General features: G+C 33.5%; 1 protein-coding gene across 2 annotated transcripts in view; it reads right to left on the bottom strand.

The window, feature by feature from the left end:
• Nucleotides 1-25678, bottom strand: part of LOC108690998 — a 115647-nt gene extending 89969 nt beyond the window's left edge. For both annotated transcript variants that reach the window (XM_018198591.1, XM_018198592.1), the window contains exon 1: nt 23060-25678. In XM_018198591.1, the coding sequence (XP_018054080.1) occupies nt 23060-25442 (2383 nt within the window). In that variant the 5' untranslated portion in view covers nt 25443-25678. The remainder of the gene's footprint in view (nt 1-23059) is intronic.
• Between the last annotated feature and the right edge of the window lie 1224 nt (nt 25679-26902).

Here is a 26902-nt window from a genome sequence, read left to right as displayed (position 1 = left end):
TAATTGTAGTTATAAAAAAATTTAAATAAATTTTTATTGATTAAAGAGAGATCGAGAAAAATTATAACAAAACTGATTAGGTTTCTTAAAAACGTACATAATTTCAGTAATTTCAAGGATATAATATGATTATAGATAAAATATGCAATAATAATAATCTTGTATTTACATTGCTCATATGCTTTGCCATTTCGAATGTTCACCCAATTTATTGATTTCTTGGATAATCCTCTCTGGATACTCTCAATCGCATCTGATAGACGAGAATATCAGTGTAGAAAAAGATCGTGTAAAAAATAAGAAAAGTATCCGGAAGCCGCATCGCGCAAAGAGGTGCAGAAACGATTGGCCCGAAGGGTGGTGTTTGCGTGCTCGCATAGATAACGTTAAGAATATTCAAACGCATTCTCGCACTCCGTGTTCGTTCGATCAGGAAGTAGAAGCTGAAGCAGACGATGGGTTGTGATGGTTGGCTATGTTCGTTGCACGCGATCCTTGCATTCTTGCCTGCAGCATATAAGGCGAAACGTATTATCTATTGTAATCGCGTTTCACGAGTTTCCACCCTCGAATCCAACGATGGGCATCGGGGATAGGATGAGCCGTCGAGGGAAGCGGCGATTTATTTAGAACAGATAAGTGTCTGATTCCGCGTTATCCCACATGGTAGATTTACTGCGGCCCTCAACATTTCATACATATAACAATGCTGAGCAAGCGTGTATCAATTGTTGTTTACCAAATCACTGCTTTATTGAGTTGAGCTAATTGATTCATTGACGTTATAATCGCACAAATATTTTCTTCTATATATTTTCTTCTATATTGTATAAAATTGAACGTATGAAATTATACACTGAGAAAAAATTGTCGATTTGGCTAAATTAATTGTTTACTTGCTTAAATTAATTCAGTTAGTCTTTATTTCTTTCGATGAAGATTATATTTGATTTAAATACATACATTCTTCAATGAAAGAAAGACTAACTAAATTAATTTAATCAAATGAAAAATTTTTTTTCTCAATGTATAACTACGTCGACTTATTCTTATTCATAATATATCTTTGGTTGAGTTATATCTGGAATTTCATTCACAGTTCATGCAAGTAATACACTTATTAAATTTGGATTTCTTCAATTATCAAAGTCTTTGCGAACATTTGGGAAAATTGCTTTTATGTAAAATTGTGTTTCAATAGCTTTTAATTTATGATCTTCTAATATATTATACCATAGAGTAATTTTAGCCTAAATTCAGAGTACTAATGCTCAAACGGTATGTCAAAATCACATATAATATAAAATATCTTAAAAACATTTCAAAGATGTTTTGAAGTGTTTTATGTACATATCTTGATTTTGAATATGCACATCGTTTAAATGTCCATTTTCACCAATATAGATTAACTTTAATCTCAGTTTAACTTACTCTTCACTTTTTTCTACTTTTAAAGATTAGAAAAAGATGAAAAGTAAGTTGAATCGGGATTAAAGTTAATCTATACTTCTTGATAAAAACGGGCTTAAGTGTTTTTTAAAAATTTGCATCGAAGTTATCTCGACTGGGTCAAAGTTATTTTATTTTATGGTACTTTTCAGAACAGAATATTGCTCACTTGTCTCTCTTATTGTCATTTTCTTTATTTCTTATTTTTTTAACAGCATCAATATCATGTTGTTTTCTTTTTATTTGCCTCTTATCTTCCCTGTACTCTTAGAACAAAACACAGCTGTCAGAAGCCAAGTGTCGTTCACTACTTAAGCTGTCCAATATTCAATATTACTCGAATGACATGCAACAAAAAACAAGATATAAAACGAGAGCAACTTTAAAATAAAAAAGATTTTAACTTCAATTTGAAGAATAATAGATGCTGTTTATATTGATATAAAATTTGATTTATATTTAATGATGTTACTGGTTAGTGAAATTTACTCTGTGACATGAACAACAACTACCTAACAAAATGTACAATGACTCACAAACAAAACAGACACTCTCTCTCGCCTTTATTCTCAATATGGAGAGGTTTTGGCTCTCACGTGCAAGTGAACTTCCCAGTGGCTTGACAAATGTTGTTACACGCTAAATCTAAAATTTTAAGCAATCCTTGTCCAATATTATCCGCTTTTCCTTAGTTATCTCATTTTTGCGTCAAACTTATTAATTACACTGTCCAACACTAGTTTTCAACACTAGTGTGAATACCTCTTTTATAATACATGACGTAGACACTTTGTTTCATCTGAATATTGCATTATGTGAAAAATGCTTTTGTATTTACAATATATAATCGTATCATATTAAATAAAAAAATATGAAATTGAAAATATAAAATACAATATAACAGAAATATCATAATTTAATATGTGATTTAAGATTATACTTTTTCTTTTGTATTGTATTTTGTATTTTATATTTCATATTGCGTTTTGCTAGTGTGTTCCGATATATTATGTAAGTACAAAAACACTTTTAACAAAATAATATTTAGATAAAACATTTAGATAAAACAAAATGTTTTATCATAATATATCAAGGAAAAGAGTTATTTTAAAATTGATATATCTCGAAAACAAAAAGTCATTCTGAAATGAAACAAAATGCATTTTAAAGCTAAAAATTGATATTTTTGCTTACGGAGATAATAAAATTTAGAAAAAAATTTGCTGAACAAAATCTTCAACATTGTTATTTTCGATCCTTTTGACATCATTTTTCTCAAAATTGTGACATAATAGCCAAAGGATGTGAATTCATGTTTAGTAAAAATATATCGAAATTCCTATTCGTATGTGCAAAAAATTAAATTTTGTCGAGTAGTGTTATATTTTTATCCGCATTATTATTTTTAGTCTCAAATTTTTTTTAATGGTTACATTTAAAAATTAAATGCGATGTATTCAAATGGATGATTTTTTGTCTTTAAAGATTATTTTCTTACCTTCAATTCGAGATCGTCATCATCGATGCATCTCGAGTGGATTGCATATATGTATTGTCGCAGCTGAGAATAACATCGAGACGATAATCGAGTCGATATAGCCACGAAATGTTACTCATGCTGACGCAACTGCCGATGTCAAGGCAACATTCAAGGCAGCTGAAGGACCCGTACGGTCTATGCTAATATAATAAACGAACTATTCGTGTAACGTTACGAGATGCTATATAATCCAGAATCAACGATGCTTAATTATGTAAAAGAATCTCTTTTACATAGAAATAACAAAGGAGTGTTATAAAATAGAATCACATTAATCTGTACTTTCATTACAAACTTCCGTGATTTTGTTCTATAAAGACAAATTTTGAATGAATTAAATTGTATGTCAAATATATTTTCTTTTTAAATATTCAAATAAAATTATGTGTAGCGTATAAGTCAATTTGTTTAAAATTTGATGCTGCATGTAGGATCCCTTCAGGACCAAGTAGATTTGTTCTCATAACAGCAGGGAATTAATCTTGTTTGAACGCTGTCACGAGCTGTCATATACTAGGATACATTACGGTTCCATTTCGATAGAATTTGTCATAAATCTTGTTAAGCTCATCATCCTTTGCCATGTGAATGCGCACTTGGGCACGTAATGAACGATTACGCTCACTCAAGTTTTAATCGTGGCAAATCGATGAAATTTTTACCACTATGCAAAGCGTTCGATAATTTCAATCTGTCGAGCTAATTTCGTTATAACATTTATATAGCTCTGACACGAACAAGTGTGCCACAATTCAATTTTGTCACTGCCTGCTTCTCATTAGCTTTTCGTTAATGCATATAATATATTATATTTGAATACATCACAGATTCTATTATCCTTATTATTATATGCATTATCTCAGTTCTTTCATTTTGCAATATCATATGTGTGTCACATCGTCATTTTTAATTTATTTAAATTTATGCGTGAAGATAATCGACAGAAAATCGCGCTTTTATGTTACACAATGAACTTGACAATGAAAAATTGATTTCAGTAAGAGAGGAAAAATATATATTTTTTTTATGCTATTCTCATTCCACAAAACTCATAAACGAGAAATATTTACGGTAATTGAAGTCAAACGATTTATCATGTACAGTTTGTTAACTTTATTTGTTTTATATCCGTTTATCGCGAAATTTCGTATCGGAAGTTATCGTCCAATTCGAGTCTTGATTATTTCAATCTGCGTGTTGCCATGCCCGAGTTTCTCACGCAACTTCGGCCGGATTTTTCGCCGAAATATTTGCGAGAATCACAAGGTCGAGTCGCGAGAACTGGATTAGGGAAGAAACACGCGATCTAGGTCAGAATTCCCTTTATTCGGCCCCTTTCTTGGCTCTTCTCTCTGGTCGAGTCTCCTCGCGCCATCCCTTCCCTGCTCTCGTTTTTCATTCCTTCCATTTGGAGCCATCTGCGATAGCTTTTCCGGACTCTTTCGCCGAAGTCCCATTACAATGCATAACGATGCATCGCTATAGCTACCGAAGAATCCCGGCGTTGCTCGATTGAATGTATCCTCAGGTCATTTCGCCAAAAAGACTCTCAAGCGAGATACAGTGGCTAAGCTCACTAGAATGGATCAGACATGGTCAGTTTGAATGGGTATGAATAGATGAAGACCTAAACGACGTCAAGAGAGTTGCTATATTGTTGGCACTTTACAATCGATTCTCATTTAGAAGTTCTAGAATAGTCGAGAGACAACATTTTCAATTCAAATTTTGACAAGTAGCTTTAATTTAATTTAAAGAAATTGAAAATTTCGTTTTCATGATCAATTATGTTCATATGAACTTTATTAGCAATTTTTGCTGGATAAAACATTTGATGCACATGGAATATATTTTTTTAATTTTTACACTCTTTAATAATACCCATTAATTAATTAATTTTTATGCAGAATTTTTCATTTTTCTTTTTTAAATATTGAGTGAGCTTTTAAACTCACTTCGACGTAAATTTCAATATATTAGAATGACAGAAAGAGTGATGAGAAAAAAAATAGAGAAAACGCATGAAATATTTAAGCCGCAAAAAATCTGTCTGTGTGCAAACGAGAAACACAATTTTCTACTAAACTTGCATACAGTTTTTATAATGATTTTGTTATCAGTCACAGTCTCTGACGCACATGATACTTGCAATATCGGCACCTGCGCTCGTACGCATGACGTTGCACGCAGATCTGATTATGCGTCTTAATTTAAACGATTGAAACATTCGTGAGGAAACTTCGACAGAAACAGTGCTACAACTTGTTTACGTCGCCAGTCGATCGATATTCTTGCGTAGTTGCTTTTGATCTATCTTAATTATTGTAAAAACTTCAACTTTGCCTTGATGAAACTTTGATTCTGCTAAATCATTTAATTATTTATCAACTTGAATTCAAATTATGCACAATCAAATGTTTTGCTGTATTCGTTGTTACAACAATTTGAATTATATTTCTAATTGTTGATCATAGAGAATATTGAAGAGTTAGCGAAATTGTGATTTAATTCACAGCATTAAATAATGCGATATATGAATATAAATGACAAGTTTTATTTATATTACCCGACAACGGATCTTCTGAACTTCGGTTTGGTAGTATTAGTATTTGTACCGCGATGCGGTTTTCGGTAAAATCTCGTGGTTACAATAGTATCGGTGTACCGTCACACTTGTATAGTTCTGCGGGTAAAGTTTCGAATATAACATTTATCTGCGATTGAGAAAGGTTCAAACCATGTGAGTCAGATGTTTACCCGGAAAGTTCTCATTTTTAGATTGGCAAACTCGAGACCTAGACATACATTAGACTTATAGTTATACCGATCACTTTATTGAGCAAATAACTGACTATGAAGTTTCAAGAAAAAATTTTATGCTAACGAAGAAACTGATACACATTAAGTATTATGCAATTGTGTTGGACGTCAATAAAACCGGAGACAGCGATCTTAATAACATATTAAGTTGCAGTTAATGTTAGCGTTACATTGAAATTGATAATTTAAAAGATAATTTTGAGAAAGTTACAAAAATTCAGTTTCTATCTCACAAAGATCTTATCTCTTAAGAGAGATTAAAACGTGCTTTAAAAAAAATAAGCAGAACGCTGCAACCGCAGAATACGGTACGATGGAAACGGTGGACGATCAAGAATAGATTCGATCGTGCGCGAATTTGTACCGTCTCTGATTTCAGGCGAATCTTTCGATTCCGCTTTGTTACCTGGTCAATGAAAGCGCTTTATTATTTACTTGCTAGAGTACGACATTGCTAAAAATAAATTACGCTGTGCGATTCGACCGATCAGCGTGCACACCATTCCATTTCTAGAACTAATCCCTTTTGCTATTTGTTATTTGCAATAACGCTGGAATTTCTTGCGCTTCAATGTTGAAATTTGCGGTATGATTAAACCTTGTACGTCTGACAACTATTAATTTTCATCAACGCGATTTTACTCGTACATCCAACAGCGCTATGTTTTTATGTTGACCCTTTGGAAGTACAATGACGAAGTATTTTTGCTTCATTCCAGGGCTACCCGTAAATAAAAGACAATCGTATTATTGTATTTTTAAAGCGGTTCCTTTGTCATCGTCATGGAGGAAAGAAATTTTTTCTCTAATAAAATCTCAGAATAAAATTTTCCTCATGAAATCTTTAGAGACCGATATTTCTATGAAAAATAATGTTTTCGTGTCATGATTATTTCACAATGATACAAGTTAACGTAATTACAGATATGGCATGATGTTTAAAAAGAAGATTCCTGTGAGTAAATTAAATTTAACAAAAGCGACAGGAAGTTCTTTCGCTTTGAAAAGACTGGCGAATGATATATAACCCAACGCTTGTAAAATACTCACGATTTTTCGTGTGGCGATTCGCAGCAATTCGAACGGCTTAACGGCCAGCTGATGCACTTGACTATACTGTGGCGGTCGACGCGCTGCGTTTCTATTGGGCTTGGAATCGTGGGATCCGAATTGACGTTTAAACCTCAGGGACTCGATTTTGGTTCACTTTCGTGAACAAAGAGACAGTTCGTTGTGAGATTCTCCTACCCGGAGTAAATCACGCGTTGCGTCGAGGCTGCAGAATGTGGGAATCGCTGGAGGGGATGCACTGATCGAAGGACATCGTGCTTTTGCTTTCGAGAGAATTCTGTACTTGTTTGTCCCAATAATCTGACACGCGTAGAAATTCCCAACAAGGTCGACAGTTTTACCGACCTTAATTACAAATTCGTCCGCGATCGATTAATTTAAGAGCGCATTTGTTAATCAGTGGATTTTATCTCGTTTCGTTTCTGTACACTCATTTTCGTACATTTATTACATGTTGTCTGGTGTTCGGAATTATTGTTCCGATTAAAATTAACAGAGAAAAGAGCAACGAGATTGATAACAGTGTAATGAGTCTTTGCTCTTTAATCTTTTTCATGAAATATTACGTTAAACAACGATAACAATTGCTGTCATTGATTAATTAATTTTTTTTAATCAACTTAACAAATACATGTAGAGTAGAAGGCACGTGCGTATACACAATTTCACCAATTCACACACCGAGTTCTTCAGAATGCGTTATTCTGACCTTAATCAAATGTTTCGACGCATTGCCACGTTTTTAAAATAAATCCACTAAAAGCTTTATACTCTCCTGATTTTCTGATGAATGAATTCTTTTCAAGTTACAAATAATAGCCACAGAGATTGTCACATTAAATACATCGTATATAATTTCACGATTTTGCACAATATTTTTAAGATCAGTCATCCTAAGAGAGTGCAATTAATTAATTATCGCGCACTGTTTATGTTATTTCGACAATTGTCGAACGACGATGAATGAAAGTCTACGACGAGTCGACTTATTTTTAATCTTGATCAGAACGTGTCACGAGGAGCATGCGTGTGCAAATTTTTTCGGAGCAGAGACGCGCGTGATTTCACCAATGTGAAACTGAGTCATTCAGGTGCGACAGGTGTATAAGGGAGATACTGCGAGAGCAGACGAGCTGCGACGTACTCACACTTGATACGGTGCGACACGGCTCGCGGCTCGCGAGGAACTGATGGGCTGATGGCTGATGGGTCGCGCGCCAACGCAAACTTACCCGACCGCCCCTTTTCAACCGACGAGACCGAACGACCGACCGAACCGCCGTTGGAGTGCAGGTACCCAACACCATCTCTGTCCCTGTTTCACCCGCGCTGCCGCAGCCACCAGCTTGCCATCCCCCTACCCTTGGTCGACCTCTCGACGTGCATCCCCTGGACTTATCCCAGGTCCGAATCTATGTGATTCGGATCCTGTCGAGTCCGACATCTGTCCGATATTTTATTTATATGTATATCAATATATGTATATCGTTTTTCTCTTCGTCCTGATCTCGCAAATGTCTTTATTGCGTGCTTCGAGATGCGATAACGGTGCGCAGAATGACGTAAAAGCTTGTCGAGGAATTTTGAAATGATGGCCTCCGAAAAGATATTGCAAACATCAAGCTTGTCGAATTCGATATCTTAGAGTACGTTGACACCTTGACAGAAAAGCAGTGGCCAATCAGAATTCGCGTTGGTAATAAACAGTACAGAAACCCGAAATGATTGATTACCGAGTTTTGATTGGCTAATGCTTTTCTGTTAAGGTGTGAGTGCGCCCTTAGAGAATTTATTTCAATTTAGAAAGGAATTATTCCAATTTATACATATAGAAATAAATAGAATTATCGATACACTATTATAATATAAATCACTTTTATACTAATATAAACTTTTTTAGTTTAGTTTGTGTGAAACAATTTTTATTAAAATAAAACAAGAATATTAGGTGATTTATTATTTAATATTGATAAACTTGACGATAAAAAATTTAAGCACAATTTTTTAAATTGTATTCTAATTTTAATAATTTTTGAATTATGATCATTTAGAAATTTTTGATTACGTTTGAGAAAATTTTTTTTACAACTCTTTCAATATTAAAAATACATGCAATTAAATTTAATACTAAAAATATTATAATTTATAAAGAATTAATAAGAAATAATTTTACTTGAGATGATTCATTAATGAAAACACTTTTAAATTTTATTATAGAATCGTTGATGAAAAAATATATTTTTTTATTTTATAGCATTTTAAAGATCTTTTTACGTTTTACATTACCTGTTTATTTGTTAGCATTATGAAAAAAATAAATAATAAATGTTTTATGTCAACCACCAGTTTTAACATTAGCATAAAATTGTTCGCTTTAGTGTAGAGATGAGATGATGATGTTATATGTTATATGGGTTTATAGAACACCAGGACACGAATGTTGTAAACATGCGTCAACTTTATAACATACAAGTAGAATGTATAGAATGTGAAAACAAGTAAAATGAGCCAATTGCTGTATTATATTAATTATTAGGAATTATAGTTACACTTTTTGACCGATTTTTGACCGAGTAGTTGTCCATTAGTGTTCCGATTAGCAATTGTTCGATTTTTATAATTGAATAGCATTTAACCTCAAAAACAGATATTCTCTATAAGAACTGTGCGCGATCGAAAAGAGTGTTAATAAAGATATCATTAAAATTGAGCACACCGAGTTACATAATTACATTCAAAGAGAAATCGAGTATAAGTGGATAATACATCGTTCAATAAGCAAAGTCATTTACTATTATTATTCTCTAATAGTCATTCAGTATAATCATATGACTAATCGTAATTTATTTATTTATGATAAACTCACGACCATGTCGGATCTTGCCGATCGTAATCACATATTTTATTTTATCTCACTCCGAGACACTCCTCCATTTGATGTTTTTTCATCATCGCTCTAACGCGTGACTCTACAATTATTGACGTAAATTATCGACAATTACGAATCAATTATGAATCAGCGAGTTAATTCCTAAGTTATAGATTAAATAATTCAATTTATGAGTGACTTAATCTTAAGTTAACTTCAGATCAAAGCAAAACACTTCATGAGTACACTTTGAGACTACATTTTCTTGAGATAATAAGCTCAAGAGTTAGTTGCCCTCGTCAGGATAAGGTTACTGACATCTGAAATAATCAGCAGATTCGAATGCGTATAGAACTAACACGGTTAATGACAATGCGTGCATCACCAAGTAGATGAATGAATCTTGTGATGATTAATATGTAGTTGATGCACAGGACGGAACAACGGGAATCTGTCTTTTGTCAGATTATTACAATTTATCTAGCAGTAACCAGGGAGATCTGTGTACCGGCAGTTCTTTCGTCTTTCGCATCTTCTTTTCCCGACCCGTTCCCGCGTGCTCATTCCTCATGTCTGTGTCCGTCCGCTGGCTCGATTTGCGAACAAAAGGCAGGCCAGGATTACGAACAATAAGAGAATTCTAGCGCGTTTCCGCACTCTAAGATTTGGCTTCACGCCTCGCGAGTTTAATCTGCACCGCTAGCAGAGAGATTTCTCCGTATATTGCTGATGTCATATCGATGAAAAATATCTCCGATTTGAAATCGAAAAGAAACTTACAATAATTCTAGATATTCCATAAATGCGAAATTTTTCTGAAAATTTGCATATTACTTTTCTATCTTGTTTTTTTTTTTTTTTTCTAAAGTGAACAATTCTAGAAAAATCTGTTTGACACAACGTTCTATTGTCTAGAAAAGATTCTATTTGTATTTGACAAGATTTACTTGTAAATCGTAAGATAAAATGTAATCTGTGTCACTACTATCAGATACGTCTTATGCAGGCGGGTAAAATAAAAATTGATTGAAATGATTTCTTTATGGGACGATAAACATATTTTGCAAGATGTAATATATTGAATTATTTGCTCGTCATTCTTACGTGAATTTATGGAAGGATAGAATTGTGAAAAATGATGTGTAGATACGTGATAATCGACAAGGAAATAATTGTATCCACGAAAAATAATTGGATCGATGAGAATCTTTTCCAACAGCAAATACAATCAATTCTTCGACGAATGAAACAGTGTAGTATTCATAACTGTTATATAAGTTAAACTTACAAGAAAAGAATAAACAGTTTTAATTTAAAACAAGCAGAATTAAGTACATCTAGCATGTGGAACACATGCTGGATGTTTCATAATTATTGCATAATATGTCTTATACTGCATCATTTATATAATAATATATGAAAATATTTTAAATATTAATCCTACAAGATTCAAAATCTTATAAATATTTATAATAGATATTTTGTAATTTTCTAAAAATTAATTCCACAATATTATTTACATTACATTTGTGTAGGTATATAAAGTTTATTGTCTAAGAGATATAAATAAACAAAGCGTAAATATTTTAAATTTTAAATGTAAATAAATTTTGTGTATAAATTTGAAGTACATACACGCGCGCACGCACGCACGCACACACGCACGCACACACACACACACACACACACACACACACACACACACACACATCTGATGTTAACTCGTATTGATATTTTTATTATATTCGATTTAATTTATTAGTATGTAAATATTTTAATTTATTACATTTATATTATTATTATTCAAACTCAGTTGAATTATTTATATATTTTTCTAATTAGTGATTTTAGATATTTTTACAATTAGTATAACAGTATATTAGTATATAACAGTTAGTTATTCTGCGGATTATACATTTAATTTAAAGAATCACTTCAACTGCTATGATGATAATGTTCTCTTTGTTGGATTATCCCGATATCTTAATGCAAATCAAGTTTGCCATTGAAAATAGAGTTTTCCAAGCTTTGACGACGGATCATTTGCAAATTACGTATTCATGATCGTAGGGGTTGAGATATCACGTTATGCAAACAATAGGTATTGGCTGCGTGAAATAAAATGCCATAGATGGATGCCGTCGACGTCGTCGTAAATATCAGTTCGCCACAGTCGGATCGTATCTGAAATTCATCTCGATACATAAAGTTTCGCTCGGATCTCCCAATGGCGGATACATTTTACTTCTACTTTATTCTTTATCGGAAGTTCCTCACTCCCGGGAAAGCGCGTTCATATCTTTCTTTCTCTCTTTCGTTCATAAAAGAAAAAAAAAACGTGATTGGAATCTTTAAATTGTTTGACGGATCGCTCAAGTTACTTTCTGTGATTATTTGCGAAAAGAAACGTTTCTTTCTGCCGCGACAATGGCAGAAATTTGTTTTTTTAATCATATCATCATAGAAGTTGAAAATTTAATTTATATTGACCGAATGAAATTGAATTTTTACGATTTAAGCATACCTGAGTTTCGTATAATTTGAAAGGGATAGAAAGGGATACAGTTTCAGTGACGTGACTCATCGTGTAACAAGAGTAGCTCCTTGATTCTCGAATTTCCTGATTCCTCCTACTGCCCTTTGCAACCTTCTTGCCGTTTCATGTGATTTTATACACATGCAGGCATTCTGCCTATGTACAATCGATATACAACTCGCAATAGCTCTATAGTCACAGATATAGAATCCATCAAATAAAATGACATAAGCTGTATGACAGATCAATGAGTATTCGATATAAAAATGTTATGTTGATTTACATAAAGATTGCTCATTGGTCATCAGCGGCCTTGCTATGCTAATATGCAGCTTATGTCATTTTGTGTGTGTTGAGCAGGTTGTTGTATTTAAAACAAATGTTTAAAACATATTTTAAACACTGTACTGTTTTAAACAAATATATGTTTGATTAAAACACATATGTGTTTGAAACAGATGCTTCGAAGCATTTTCTGATTAGTCATTTAATACAATTTTTTCTTCTAATAACCAATCTAGAAACGAATTATCCTAAGACTTAAGGCGATTTTGAAATAAGAATGACCTATGAATATTGTCTTAATTTTAATCAACGCATATACATATTGTTGAAATGCAATAATAGAGTTTATATATGCATATTTATATGCATATTATTTATATGCATATATGAAGGTATAATATATATGATATTTATAAATCATTTTTCAATTAGATCATTATTATTTTAATTAAAATTATGTAATTCTCATTTTGTTTAATGAATATATTGTATATTACACGTGATATTATGCTATATAAATTGTATCTTTCTATAAATTTTACCTTTTCTTTTCAATTTATTTTACTAATATACAATTTATTATTTATGTATATATAATTATATGTTATTATTTATTATGATTAAATTCTCTTTTGTCCACAAACAATATTAATATAATTAGAAATAAAATATTAATATGATTTATTTTAAAGCTCTTTGTGTATTTTACGCAACGATCACACAATATCATATATAATTGCAGATATATTACTTCCTTTGACATAAACAATATTATTAATATTATTTGTGCTTTGTGTGCACAGTGTATTGTAGAGTCCAATGGATATTCGCGTATCCATCATCTCTGCATTGTTTTGGTATATTGCTAATAAAAGCTTTGCGACTTCGACGGAGTGTAATATGGCTGTGTTTATAGCTTGTCTCGTAGGCCAATGTCTCTTTTCGAGGGAATATTATACGCTGCAGTTTCCGAAGTTCTATTATCCCGCAATTTCGTACCATCTTTGAGTTTCGCAGCAGTTACATGTATATACATGGAACAGCATTTATGACCCACTGCATTTTGCAGATAGTGATCAGAAACCATTTCCAATATTCGAAAATTCCGTTTGAAGATTGAAAATCTTCAAACGATCGGAATACTACAAAAACAAATAAAAGTTGTGAGATGTAATATTATTTTTCATCCAAAGATATCTAAGTTTCTTCTGGTTTTATTGAAAAATAAAATGTATAATAGTTATCAATACATCCACAATAATAATGCAATCCATTAATATAAATCTGTCTTATACGTATATAACAATATTTTACATATATAATTTTAGAGAATATATTAAGTATTTCGTATTTGCAATTTTCTGATGAAATATGCAGCATGGTGTTACGTAGGAATACATTTTGTGTTCGTGATGTAACATGGTGCTGGGAACATTGCAAGTGCTTGGTTTACGGCTTGGATTTCAACGTCTACGCGATGTTTGCGGACGGATTCGTGTGCCTCCAATTTATCCAAAGCGATGGATGTCGCATTACGTAATCGGGATAATGCACCACGTCGAGATTGCATGATCTAGTTTCACAATCCTTCATATCAATTCGAAACTTCTCTGAAATCTCACAATCAGTTTTAACTTTAACAAATATTTGTTAAAGTTAAAACTGATTGTGAGATGACATCGTCTGTGCTGGATAGAAATAGAATTGTATATTTGCATATTTGGCATGAATAACTAATTGTAAGAAAGATTGTCATGAAAAATTCCATAGTTTTTTATTGAATTATTTCCTTGCACATTTCGGCTCGTTATATATAATGATTCTGTATTTTATGAGAAATATTGTTTCATAAAACAACGCAAGTTTATAATTTCGTAATCATTTAGGCGTTATTTTCCTCCAAGAGCTTCTTCGTAGATACTGAACTACTTTCCTGCTGCTATTACTGGCCACTTTTCCGAGTATCTGATATTTCCGCGAAATGTTGCCGCTTACGCAGGCGGGCGAGAATGCAAAATCCAGGGCAGTTTAATTACATTTACAACAGCATAAATTATAAGTTGAAAAAGCAGGTTCTATATTTTCCCTTTTTCTCGCAATACAATTTGATCGAATGAATCTCGTAGCAAATGTTCAATTTCAGAGATGTGAGGAATAAACACGTCACGTCGCTTTATCACTAAATAATTACTGTATGTACATTTGAGCGTGATCAAAAGCATAAATAAAACGTCCATTCTGCGCATGCTCTAGTGATTTTTGTTATTCGAGAACGATATTCATCGTTGAATCGTTCTATCGATGTGATTCATTACAGCTATGTATGTGCAGCCATCGCCGAATAAATCTGCGAAGAGCGTATGTTAAAGCGTAATTCTCTTTCCTGACGTTTTAAAACGGGACGTTTTAAACTTTCAGCTAACAATATGCCGTGTGACGGCAGCAAGAAAATGAATCGATAACTCCTATCGTCATGCGACGTCCTCGATTTCAAAGTTGAACTTATCTTGTACATGCATATTGAAATGCATAGCGACTCATGCAAATGTGATCAAGAATTCGTTTTTCATCTTCGAGTGTGTACAAAAGATGTTAGCGAGTAGTTTATCCAAAATTTGATATGACGAGATTTTGCTCTTTTAATTTTTTTTTTTTATAGAGAAATCTTTTCAGATATGTCAATTTATTATTAATATGTAAAAAGAATCAATGACTGAAAGAAAATTTCTTAATGCTAGTCTTTTATACTTCTATTATATAAACTTTTTTGGTTTACACATTAGGTGTGGGAAAAAGTTCGTGGCGTTTTTTTAATGCCATCTAATGGGAAAAACGCCACTTTTTCCCATATCTAATATTTTGATCTATAATTTACAAGATATAGTATATTTTTATTGAAATGAAATGTAACGTTTTTTGTTTAGTAGTAATAATTTACAATTTACAATAATATTTTTCTCAGAAAAATTATGAAAATAACGAATTGTTCTGGGAGTTTTCCTGCGAGATATAAATAATAAATTATTTTATAAAAAACGTATGCATAGATACGTACGCATTCTTTTGGAAATACTGATTGGCATAATGGAAAACATATGCAAAGATAGTAAAACGATGTGTTTATTTAGTTACTGTGTACATAACTACACAAGATTCATACGATATTCAACGATAATTACGAGCGTGGTGGTGCGGAAAGTAACGATACAAACGATCGTTTGCGTTAATTGTCACGTGTGAATGCTCACAGTGTAATGGAACCACTCATTTGACATGGTTTACGGTACGATCTATACATTTGAGTTTAGCAGATACGTGAATGTTTTCCGCGTTATTCTTCTCATCGTTATTTTTCTCCCCTTGTAAACTCTATTATTTAAACAGCAGATGTCTGTTTTCAAATATCATTTTTTTTTCAAATACAGTTTAATATCTCGCGAGTACTGACCGTAATTGTGCGAAAACATTTGTCTTCAATCTGTCTTATTTTGCCGCAGAGAATCGTCCATTTAGGTCGAACACGCATTAAATTTCGACACGAAAAACCAATATCGTGTAACAGCTCCACGTGGGGCATTTCAATTTTTCACAGTGCGACTGTACAATCCAGTATACCCAAATCGATGTTCAACCAAAAAAAAGTTTTGTGGCTTCTATGTAGCGTATGATATTTTTTCCCTTAATTTACTATGGAAATGGAGTAATCTTTTAAAAAAGTTCTTTTTCAATACGATTAATAATAGAAAAAAAATAATCTTTATGTTTTCGACTTTCGTTTTATTTTTAAAACTTTTACATTTTTTAAAATAGTCTATAAAAGATCTTTATAAAAAATTATTTCGGAAAATTTGAATATGAAGTAAAAGTTTGAATCATTTTTAACAGTATCAGACAAGGTTGTAAAGGATTAAGAACGTGCAAGGAATGAAAATATTATGTACATTTTGTGGCTAGAAGATTCTGAAATAATGTATAATAAATAATTTACATTTTAACAAATAACGAAACGTTGCAAATAACGAAAAGGAGGTTAGAAAGAGTGACAGTTCGGCGAAATTGTATTTAGAAAATTACTTTCTTGAAAGTGTACATGGATATGTCATCTTTTACGTATCTTGAGTTAAAAATGCAATGTAAGGCATCGAGTAAGAAAATTTGGCAATGATAATGTAATTTCACAATTTTTAATAGAACTTTTGCATCAAGCGTAATTGAACTTTGATACGAGCTTAAACAACTTTCCGCCAATGGATCTCAACGAAACTTTGTCGTTTCCATTATTAAAAGGTCATCTACAATTAAGGACTGAGAAACGTTACATTCTCATGAAACAGTCTCCTCGATGCAAAATCTAATGAATTTCTATATTGAAGAGGTAAGGTTGATAAAAATTTGAGATTTATAATAAACAAACGAAAATATTATATTATCAATATTATATTATTTATCAAAATATTATATTATTTATCCTAAATAGAATGTTTATTATTAAATTGAAGAATTTTTGTCTTTGAATCATATAATAGTGTCGTATGTTGCGCGTCTCAATTTAGCAAACATTAATCCAGTTAACACCTTTATGTTTCATCGTTGTATTTCTGCGTAATAAATATCGTTTATATATACGGTAATGCACAAGAATACTTTAATAATTTAATTGCTCAAAGAACGTATTGTGGAAATCATTAATGCTTTTTTTATCCCGTGGGAAGCTCTTTGATGTAAGCTCTGTGCCATACGTCTACGAAATAAAAAAAAAATGACAAATTTTTATAATTTCGATTTCACTTGCATTAACTTTTTTACAATTATATCACGAAAACTGACAAATATGACTAAGATGTATAAAATTGAATCTCGAATTTGGTCATGCTCCCGGGCATCGTATAACATTTTTTTGTTATATATCATGCGTTGGATAATTATATATTGAAACATAAAAGGATGTGATTTATCACGCACGGTGTCAGCCAATTGTCTATTTGCCATCGTTAAACATAACGTTTCGCATCTAGCAACAAGTTCGTTTAGGCACTTGCTCCATCGCACATAGTTTTGAATCGTTTTGAACGAAGGCCAACGACGCACGAAATATATCTTTTGTCGTTCTATATAAAACAACACCGTATTTTCATATTCGCATTAAATGGACTTTTATAAGTTGATAACAAGAAAATCAAAGCTATAAACATAACGAAAATGTTAAAGTTGTATTTCATGGAAATTATTTTATGCGAAATTATTTCAGAGTGAGTCGTTTGGCGGGAAACCTATGAGTGATAACGTTTATTGGATATTTATTTTACATTCTCACGTTCTTCATTAAACTTTTGTGAAAATAGTTTATAGGAAAGTAATTTCATTATATATTGATTTTATACGGAAAGAACGATTTTGCTCAGATATCTAAAAATTTAGCTAAATACAGATCCGAAAATAATTTTGTTGGATCATCAAAATAATTAGGAAATTCTAGCATAATGAGCAATGCTGCAAAAAATTTTAATATTCCAATAGGCAGCTTAAATGTTCTGCATAATTATTTTGATAGTTCAACAAAATTATTTTTAGTTCTCTATTTAGCTAAATATTTAAATTATAGCGAAATCATTTTTTCCGTGTTTTTTATTTGAAAAAAAAATTTAAATATCATTTTTTAACAATAACATATATCCTTACAGAAATTTTATTATTTTACTGGATTTATTGTGTATTTATCAAAAAGGCAGACCAATATATTATATATTATATGCATTCTGAATATTTATTTGATATGATAGTGAATGCGGCTTGTAGATAATAAATACATTTGAATACATTTTTGTATAGAATAATGAGAAGGATAGAATAATGCAATCGAATCATCCTCGATGCGAAATGACAATGATTGGAGAGCGTGGAAATATAATAGACGCAAAAATTCAAGCTGAGGATGATGAGACGAATGAACAGATTGTAGAAATGCGAGATAAAAATAAAAAGATTTGTAGCAACGTTGCAACTGCTATTGCATTTTTGCGACGGCGCGGCACTAATCCTTTTTGGCTGAAAGCCTGTCACAAGAAAAGTACCGAACACAGACTGGTACTTTTCGGTACACGCACACAAATCTGCATGTCATCCTGCTACCTGAAAATTATACGGCTCGCTTATTCTTTCTTTTTCATTCTCTCTCGCAATTAACTTCTCGCGAATTTTTTGACCACTATTATATTCTCGATTCACGTATAGCAGGTACATCACAAGTTGTCGAAAACGTCAACCATTTCCATTTTGCGCGAGTCATTGATGTGAGTAATTTTCGATGTTTGCAAACTCCCGAGAGCTATTGAGAGTGCGAGTAAATTCCCGTATAATGAGAGCAATTTTCGATATACGGTTATCGGGGCAACTATGCCGATGGAAATACGCTGCGAGCAATTTGTTGATTGAAAAAATTATTAGAAAAAAAAGTGATGTGGGTTCTCATTTTTTTTTTGGATGCTGTTTTATTTTTAGTTTATTCAAATCAATGAATATAGCAAACAATTATTTATTATAATTTAAATTTAATATAAAACACAAATTAAAATGATTAAGACTGTTCACAAAATGGGAAAAATTATTTAGACGAAGAGACATTATGATTAATTATCTGAATGTGATGGTGAAGTGGCTTCTTACTATACTTTTACAAATCTGGTTTCTTCAAGTCTATAAAATTCAAATAGCTTGAATTCATAGAAAATTTTGAAATATTATTATAATTTTCCTTTCATGAATATGTTATTTTAACAATATTTTTAATCCTATCCTTGTAAATGTTTATCATAAACGTTTATCTTTTCCGCTTCATAGGTTCCTTTACAAACTTTTTAAAACTATTTTAAAATATTATTATAATTACAAAGATTTTTTTAACGAAAAACAATCTAGATAATGTTTTTTATTAAAAATTTCGAAACTTATATTATTCCTAATTAGAAAGTCCAATATACATAGAAGCCAAAATTTACATTTAATTATGTCCCAGCGAAAGTACAATTAGTGAAGCTTATCTTCTCAAAATAGAAAAATAAAATTTTAATAATAATTAATTAAGGGTACTAATTACTTACAAACTTTAAACCATATTATATTAAAAATTAAATATGAAAAAATTCTGATATACCTCGTAATATATCAATTATCGTAATATATCAAAGATCATACTAGTGGTAGCAATTATTTTACAATTTTGATATCTGTCTCAAAATAAATTAAAAACTTTTTGCAAGAGATGATGTTAATTATATAACAATAATTTTAGATGGACCCATATTACCAACTTTGTCTTCTTATATTCTATAGTATACCACGATATTATTATAATACTAAATTGCAACTATATACAGTATATCATTATGCAATGTTAAATTAAATTATTAATGTTACTCATGATAATTAGAAATGACTACGTACACAGATTTAAAAAACTGTAGCGAAACTAAAATTGACCGATAAGATTGGCTTACACATATTTGCGGATAACGATATAATATTTTAATGCAATAAATTTTCAAACTAATAAATTACTAGATTACGATCGTGTTATCACGTGCGCACGATCAGAAACACGGCGTTCGATCGTCAGCGTCTCGAATCTCCACGAGCATTTCCAGAAACAGGCATACGTGATTTCCGGCGTAACGCGTTTGTTCTACCGGCTGTAAATTTCTCGCTCGGGAATTCTCATTTCTTGCGGCGCTTCTTGCGAGAGGAAGCACCATGTGCGTGCTAACTTCCGCTTTGCCCGCGCTCTGAGCGCGGATCGCCCTATGACGTCATGTGGCCGGAAGGAAGAACAGGAATTCTATCTTGAATTAGCGATCACCGGACGTTTTCTCGTTTCTAATTTTTTTTAGTTATGTATGCAAATGTTCAGAGATTACTGCGATTATTTAATCAACACATCGGAATTTCTATTCATAATAATTTTCCCGAAACAGGAAAAGGTTATTCAATTTGTTACGCAATTTATATTAATTGCATTCCAGAGTGTTATTGGTTTATTAACATATCAGATTGGTGTTAAACTATAGCAGCAGTACAATTGTCATTAATTTACACAATAATTCTCTCGTTCTCTGTTTAAATATGTATTAATTAATAATCAAATTAAGTATATGCAGTAATTTACGCTATGGGCCTCTAGGCAAGATTTTTAACTTTAATATCGCATATTTTTTACATTAATGAAATTAATTGAGTCTATTGATATTGAGAAACGCGAATTTGCAATTTTTATATAATTTTATTAGAAGAATACTCTCTTTTTACATTGTGAGATTTTCGATATTATCACAGAAACATAATTGATGCGTTGGGGATTATCAAACGGCCGAAGTGGGCGGAAGGCTTGCGTTGAAGGAATAATTGTGAGAACTTCGCATAGCAATCTTCCAATAAAAGATAATAAATTGCATCTCTTGTAGGTGAGCGTAAATTGAAATATTTATCTCGTGAGAGAACAACGCTGGTGGAGCAGCTGCACCATATTTAGATTGAAATTCAAAGCGGCCTGTAGGTCAAAAGATCACATCCACGTCTTATTTTTTCCTTATAATAACAGGGTAACCTCTCGAAAGAGGTGAACGGGTCAGAGTGTGCGAGAGATTTCTTCGTGATTTTTGCAAACCCTAAGGGAAGGGCTCGCCAAGCCTTTAAGCCGAAACTCTCGAAGTTTACGTAAAGCTTCTGAGAATTGACAATGCTCGAGAGGAGTTTTCGGGGACTCTCGTAGGTCTGCCCAATATTTTTCTGTCGAGGTTGGATTTTCATCCGACTGCCCGAGAACAGAAGTCGTGCTTTATAATTCATACAAGTTAACCGTTGGTCAATTTCATCGAACATATAACAGAGCTCTGACATTTAAATTATCAAAAATTCAAAACTTTTTCTGAATCGAATTGAGAAGTGCTGTTCTGAAGTTATTTTCAGCATTTTTTCGCTAGAACAGTTCAGCTGAATATTTTCCACATAACATATGTAAATGCGAATTTATGAATATAATTATGATGAGGAATTTTGTTTTCTCAATATTTCTCGCAATTTTGTCCTAAAAATTACTATACCTATTCACGTAAATTTAATTATCCAACGAGAATCGACGCGAAAGAAGGGAAGATCTCTTGAAAAGTTTGAAGGGTCGACAGAACGGGATATTGGAAGACCAGAGGCGAACAGTTGGAAACAGTTGAAAATTGTAAGAAAATGCAACGAAAGCAAAAAGAGTTTACCATTGTGTGAAATCATGTCAAAAGGAGGAAAATTAAACTGCCATTAAATTTGAGAGATATTTAGATGTTGAGTTAAATCAAATAAGAATAAACAAAAAATTATTATAAAATATGCATTCGAGAAATATTTCACATATATTCACATATATTCTTATTTATCACACGAAATAATATATACATTTTTTTTTCATTTTTTTTTGCATGAAGTATTATATTAAAATTGTTGTTAAATGATTTGATAACATGCAATTTAGCCTGATAAGATGTGAAAACTTTGATACTTTGATACTTGAATATTAAATATTTTTGAAACACAATGAAATACGGGTAGATATAATAAAGACGAGCGTATGTTCATGACAGAACTTTTCACATCAGCAAGCGGCACGAAAGCGGTATCGGACGGGGGTATCATTCTAGGGGGAGTTGGTTATGTATATTATGGACAACATAAATTAAAGTTCTTAGGCATCGCTAGTAATTACTGTTTTGTCTGAGTTTCAGTATTTTCCGAATTGCGTTTATCCGAGGCTTTCCTTTGCAAACTTCACATTTCTTTATTGCTTTTTTTAATTTATACTTTTTAATAGAAACATATACCTATTACGAAATTCTTCATATTACATCTGTATACTTTACATATTTTTCGGATGTTTATTAGCATCATTGTTAAAGTGATGATCAATCTAAGATATTTTGAGATATTAATATTTTAGCTTTTGCGATTGAGATAAACTAAATTGATGTAGTTTATAAAACTGAAAAATGTATTTGCAAAATTTTGCATATGAATATTATTAAGATTTGTTTCAACTGAAAATAGATTTATTTTTTTATTCTTTGATTTATTTTTGATTTATCTAATTTCTACTTATAATTGAATATATATCGAAACTTGAGGAATTATGAAAAACAATTTATAAGAAATTATAAAAATAAAAATCATTAGATTTTAACATGATATATACTTAATGCTAAAATCGATGATTGCATAATGATTATTGAACATTATTTGTATAGATTACGTAATAATTGTTACATATAATTTATCATATTTACATTTAATATGATTATTCAAATGGACTTGCTAGTTATCGATCAGCACAATCAGGCGATGATCAATAAACATATAACTGCGCGGTAATTGATGTAAATTATTTTATCAATTTAGAATTAAAAATTATTGATTATAATTATTACTATATATTAAAATTTCGCACAAGATATCTTACCTAGTGAACTTTCATCTTTTCTCCTGCGACGAGACTTCTTCTTTTCTTCAATATAATTCGAAGACGAAGAGTCATCGAAGTCCAGAAACTCGTGATTTTCATTCGCTGGCTTCTTCATCTCATCTTGCCTCCTCTTTAGCAGTTCGTAAACTCTCTTGAAGTAATCCTTGGTGATATCCTCGTTCGATTTATTTATTAGGGAAGTCTTGCCGTTCAAACAGCCGAAATCGCTGTTGGAACCGTCGATGTCGTTTATCTTCGAATCAGAATCGTTTGCGTGTTCTTCTAGATCCTCACTTCCATCGACGATTTTGAAGGTGTCGCTCTTCTTCACGTTCGAGCGTGTGTATAACTCTCGATAGTCCTTGAAAGTGTTCTTCGAAGGGATCGAATTGTATCCGAAATCCGGAGAATTGACATTTAACGCAGACACGCTGCTAACGTCATTCCCGTGATTTTTCACTTGAATTTTGGCGATCGGCTCGTTCGTTTTCTTTTGCCCGACAAGTAAGTAATTTTCCTGCAAACTGGTGCCGGGTCTACTGCCATTCGTCGATGAAGCATCGCCTTCGAAAATTTTCACCACAGCTCCTTTTTTTGTCAACAATTCTTCATTTTCCTGACGAATCTTTTCACTTCGATCGTAACATGGATTCACGCAGTTTCTCAAATTTTGGCAGACCTTGCAAGTGCGCGAGGAGCAGAGATCGCGTTGCAGATCCTTCCATCTCGGTTTGCTCATGAAGTCCTCTTCAGGAACTTCTCTTTCCGATTCGCGACGAAGTCTCTCATTCCTTTTCCGCTCTTTGTATTCCCGCCAGGACTTTTCCACATTTTCCTGGCTCTTTATATGTCTTAGGGGATTTGCGAGGTCCTTAGAGCTGTCTGCGTTGGCCGCCATTGCCGTCATTTGTCCGAGCAAAACGTCGCTCTTGGTTTTTCGATAGACTTTCCTTCTGTCCAGACTTGACGACTCTCTCTTTAGCTGCGATTTCAATCGATTTTCCGGTTCTAAAGCTTGGACTAAAGCGTCGCTCTTCGAGCGCCGATAGTTACGTGACTGTCTTTGAAGCTGAGAGTCCTCGGAGGATTTTCTATAGTTCATTGGCTTCTCCTTTTCCGTTTGTCTGTTGGACTTTAGTTTCTCTCTCTCGATCACTTCGGGATTGAATCGCAAAATACTCGTCTCACTGCGCACTTTTCGCGTCCTATAGCTCTTTTGATTTTCCTCGTGACTATAGTCCGAGTATCTTTTCCTGATTCCGGCTTTTTCGATTGGTTCGGAAACGTCAGTGTGCACAGCCAATCTTGAACACGCCTGTTCCATATTCATCCGCCGCTGTATCTTTTCGCGTAGGAACGCTCTGATTCTCACCAGCTCCTCCTCATTCATGTCATCCTTTATTTTGCGAATGATTCTATCTTCTTTATTCGGTTTAGAACTCTCCTTCGTCAAATTCTCCATTGAAATTAAAGCGTTTCGAGTTCGCAGATACAACTTCACTTTCTTATTTTCTCCATATGAATTCTTACCTTCGGAATTGATCGTATTGCTCCTTTTCAAATTATGATTTCCGAAATTCTTCTCGTTTTGTTCAATAGTATCCTTTGTTTCATTTCCACTGTATTCTTCCTCGCGAACTAAACTCAGCAGAGACTCGCTCTGACTTCTTAGGTACGCCTTGACCTTTCTGCATCTGTCCTTGGCAATCTCATCTGGAGTTCTCCCGACCGTATTACGTGTACGCAAATCGTTCACGATTTGCTGTCGAAGATAATCCCCGGCGGAGTACCTCTTGAATCCCGCTGCTTCTTCGATGTTTCTTTCGAGCTTTGCCTTCATCGTCGGATCTTCCACGGTGGACGAGTGTCTCTTTTTACTTCTTCCTTCTTTATTTCTATCTTCTACCTTCTTTTTACCTCTTTGTCCTTCTTTAATATTAACGTCGCTTCGGGATTTCCGAGGTGCAAAGTTGCATGTACCGAATTTGTTGCTGAAGCCGTCGATATTGCGGTTACTCTGAAATGGCGTCACGATAAATGAGGCGGAAGATGTCGATGGAGAGGATGTTCGTTCCTTGCTCTTCGAGCTGCTTCGAGACTCATCGACGGGATATTGTTCATGAGTCTTTAGGCCCTCCTTGAAGGAACCTCTCGCCCGTTGCGCTGTTCGGCCGGTGGTCTCCACTAGCAATCGGCCATCCTTGTCCAACAGCTGGATGACGGGCAACGCGTCGGCGGACGTAGTGAGTTCCCACTCCCAGTGCAGCGGTTTCTGCAGCTTTAACCGAATAATCGGCTCCGCAGGTTCGCCAAGCCCCGCGGAATCTGGACCGACCGGACTGGAAGTCGTCGCGCTGACGATCGGATGGGCGTTCTTCATGGTCCCGGTTCTTTGCTCGTTCTCGCTCGAATAATCTGTCGGAAAAACTGCTTGCTCGCCCGGTCGCTGATCGTCCCGATTAATTTCTCGTTCCGAACGGGTTCGCCGTCGCTGGTCTTCTTAACAGGTCCTTCTGTCTCGATGAGTTTTATGGGGATTTGAGAAAGATCGTCGATTATTGAATCGTTTCGTCGAATCGCGCGTTCGTCTAATGGATTTTAGTCTTAGAATGAAGAAGCGATTTATATAATAATAATATTATAATAATTTTACTGAAGAGAGAGAAAATGATATAAAATATCTTATATTATTATAATAAATATAATAAAAATTATATTTTACATTCTGAGAAGTAATCTTGTATGTTATTTAATAACATTAAGAAGTGGATAAAGAAAGTTTAATAGTAACACTCTAATAGCGAAAATATAGGTACACTTCACACGATGTCCATGCTTAGACAATTTTCGATTTCTGTGTCGCGTGATTTAAAGTTGTTTGCGTTCGACCGTCGCGTCGTTCGCTTAGCGATAAAACTGCAGTCCCGTTTTTCGTGTGACCGCGAACAGTAGCCGCATATAGTATAGTATGCGCTCTCGCGTTATGGCATTCGCTGCGCGATCACATGATCGACGATGATCGCGAGACCGATGGGTTGCCGGTCGTTCGCTTTCGCGGGCGCGTAGTCCAAGTTCGCGCGCGTTACATGACGTTATGTAACGCGACCTCGCAGACTTGGCAGCCTGTCAAATTCGCGACGGCGGGGACTCGAGTCAACTTTCTTTCTTCGCAGTTTGTCGAGGTGATGACAGAGAAAGAAGGAGGGATGCATATACACACATACACACAGTTTCGCGTCACGTCTCACATTGCGAGAGGATTCGTGGAAGATCCATCGTTCGCGCGTTCCTGCATACCGCTCGTAATTTGCAGAAGACGAGTCGCTGCACTTGCGAAATGATACCACACGTGCGAGCGTTTATGTATATCTGTATTGCAGCAGATAACATTAAATATCTATGTGCATACGTCTTGGCGGTGTATGTAAATATAAGCGAGATGCGTAATTCTTCAATCAAATCTTAACAAAATTTTTTTGTCGGTAATTTTAACTTTTTTTTTCCCAGTAATAACACATGCGAAAGATGAGACATACTTATTTCAAGCGTTTTATGTCAATCAAAAAGATCAAACGTCAGTTAACCGACAGCACGTCGTGCATTGCTGTGAAAATCGCAGATTCAATTTTCCAATGCTCCTGAAAACACATGCACTTTCGAGGAATATTGAGCATAAAAGGTTTCGAGAGTAGAAAATATTTTTAATCGAGCGCATTTAATTGCACGTGAGAAGAACTTTTTTTGTAGCTCGTTCGCCGAGTTGGTTTGTTCGTTCGGAAATCGCGCGATCAATCACTGACTTCACGTCGTCGCTTCTACCCGCGTTCGGCGTTTTCGATC

The sequence above is a fragment of the Atta colombica genome, unplaced genomic scaffold (genome assembly GCF_001594045.1).
Source record: "Atta colombica isolate Treedump-2 unplaced genomic scaffold, Acol1.0 scaffold38, whole genome shotgun sequence".
In the NCBI taxonomy this organism is placed as follows: domain Eukaryota; kingdom Metazoa; phylum Arthropoda; class Insecta; order Hymenoptera; family Formicidae; genus Atta; species Atta colombica.
This window is presented reverse-complemented; position numbering and strand designations above follow the sequence as displayed.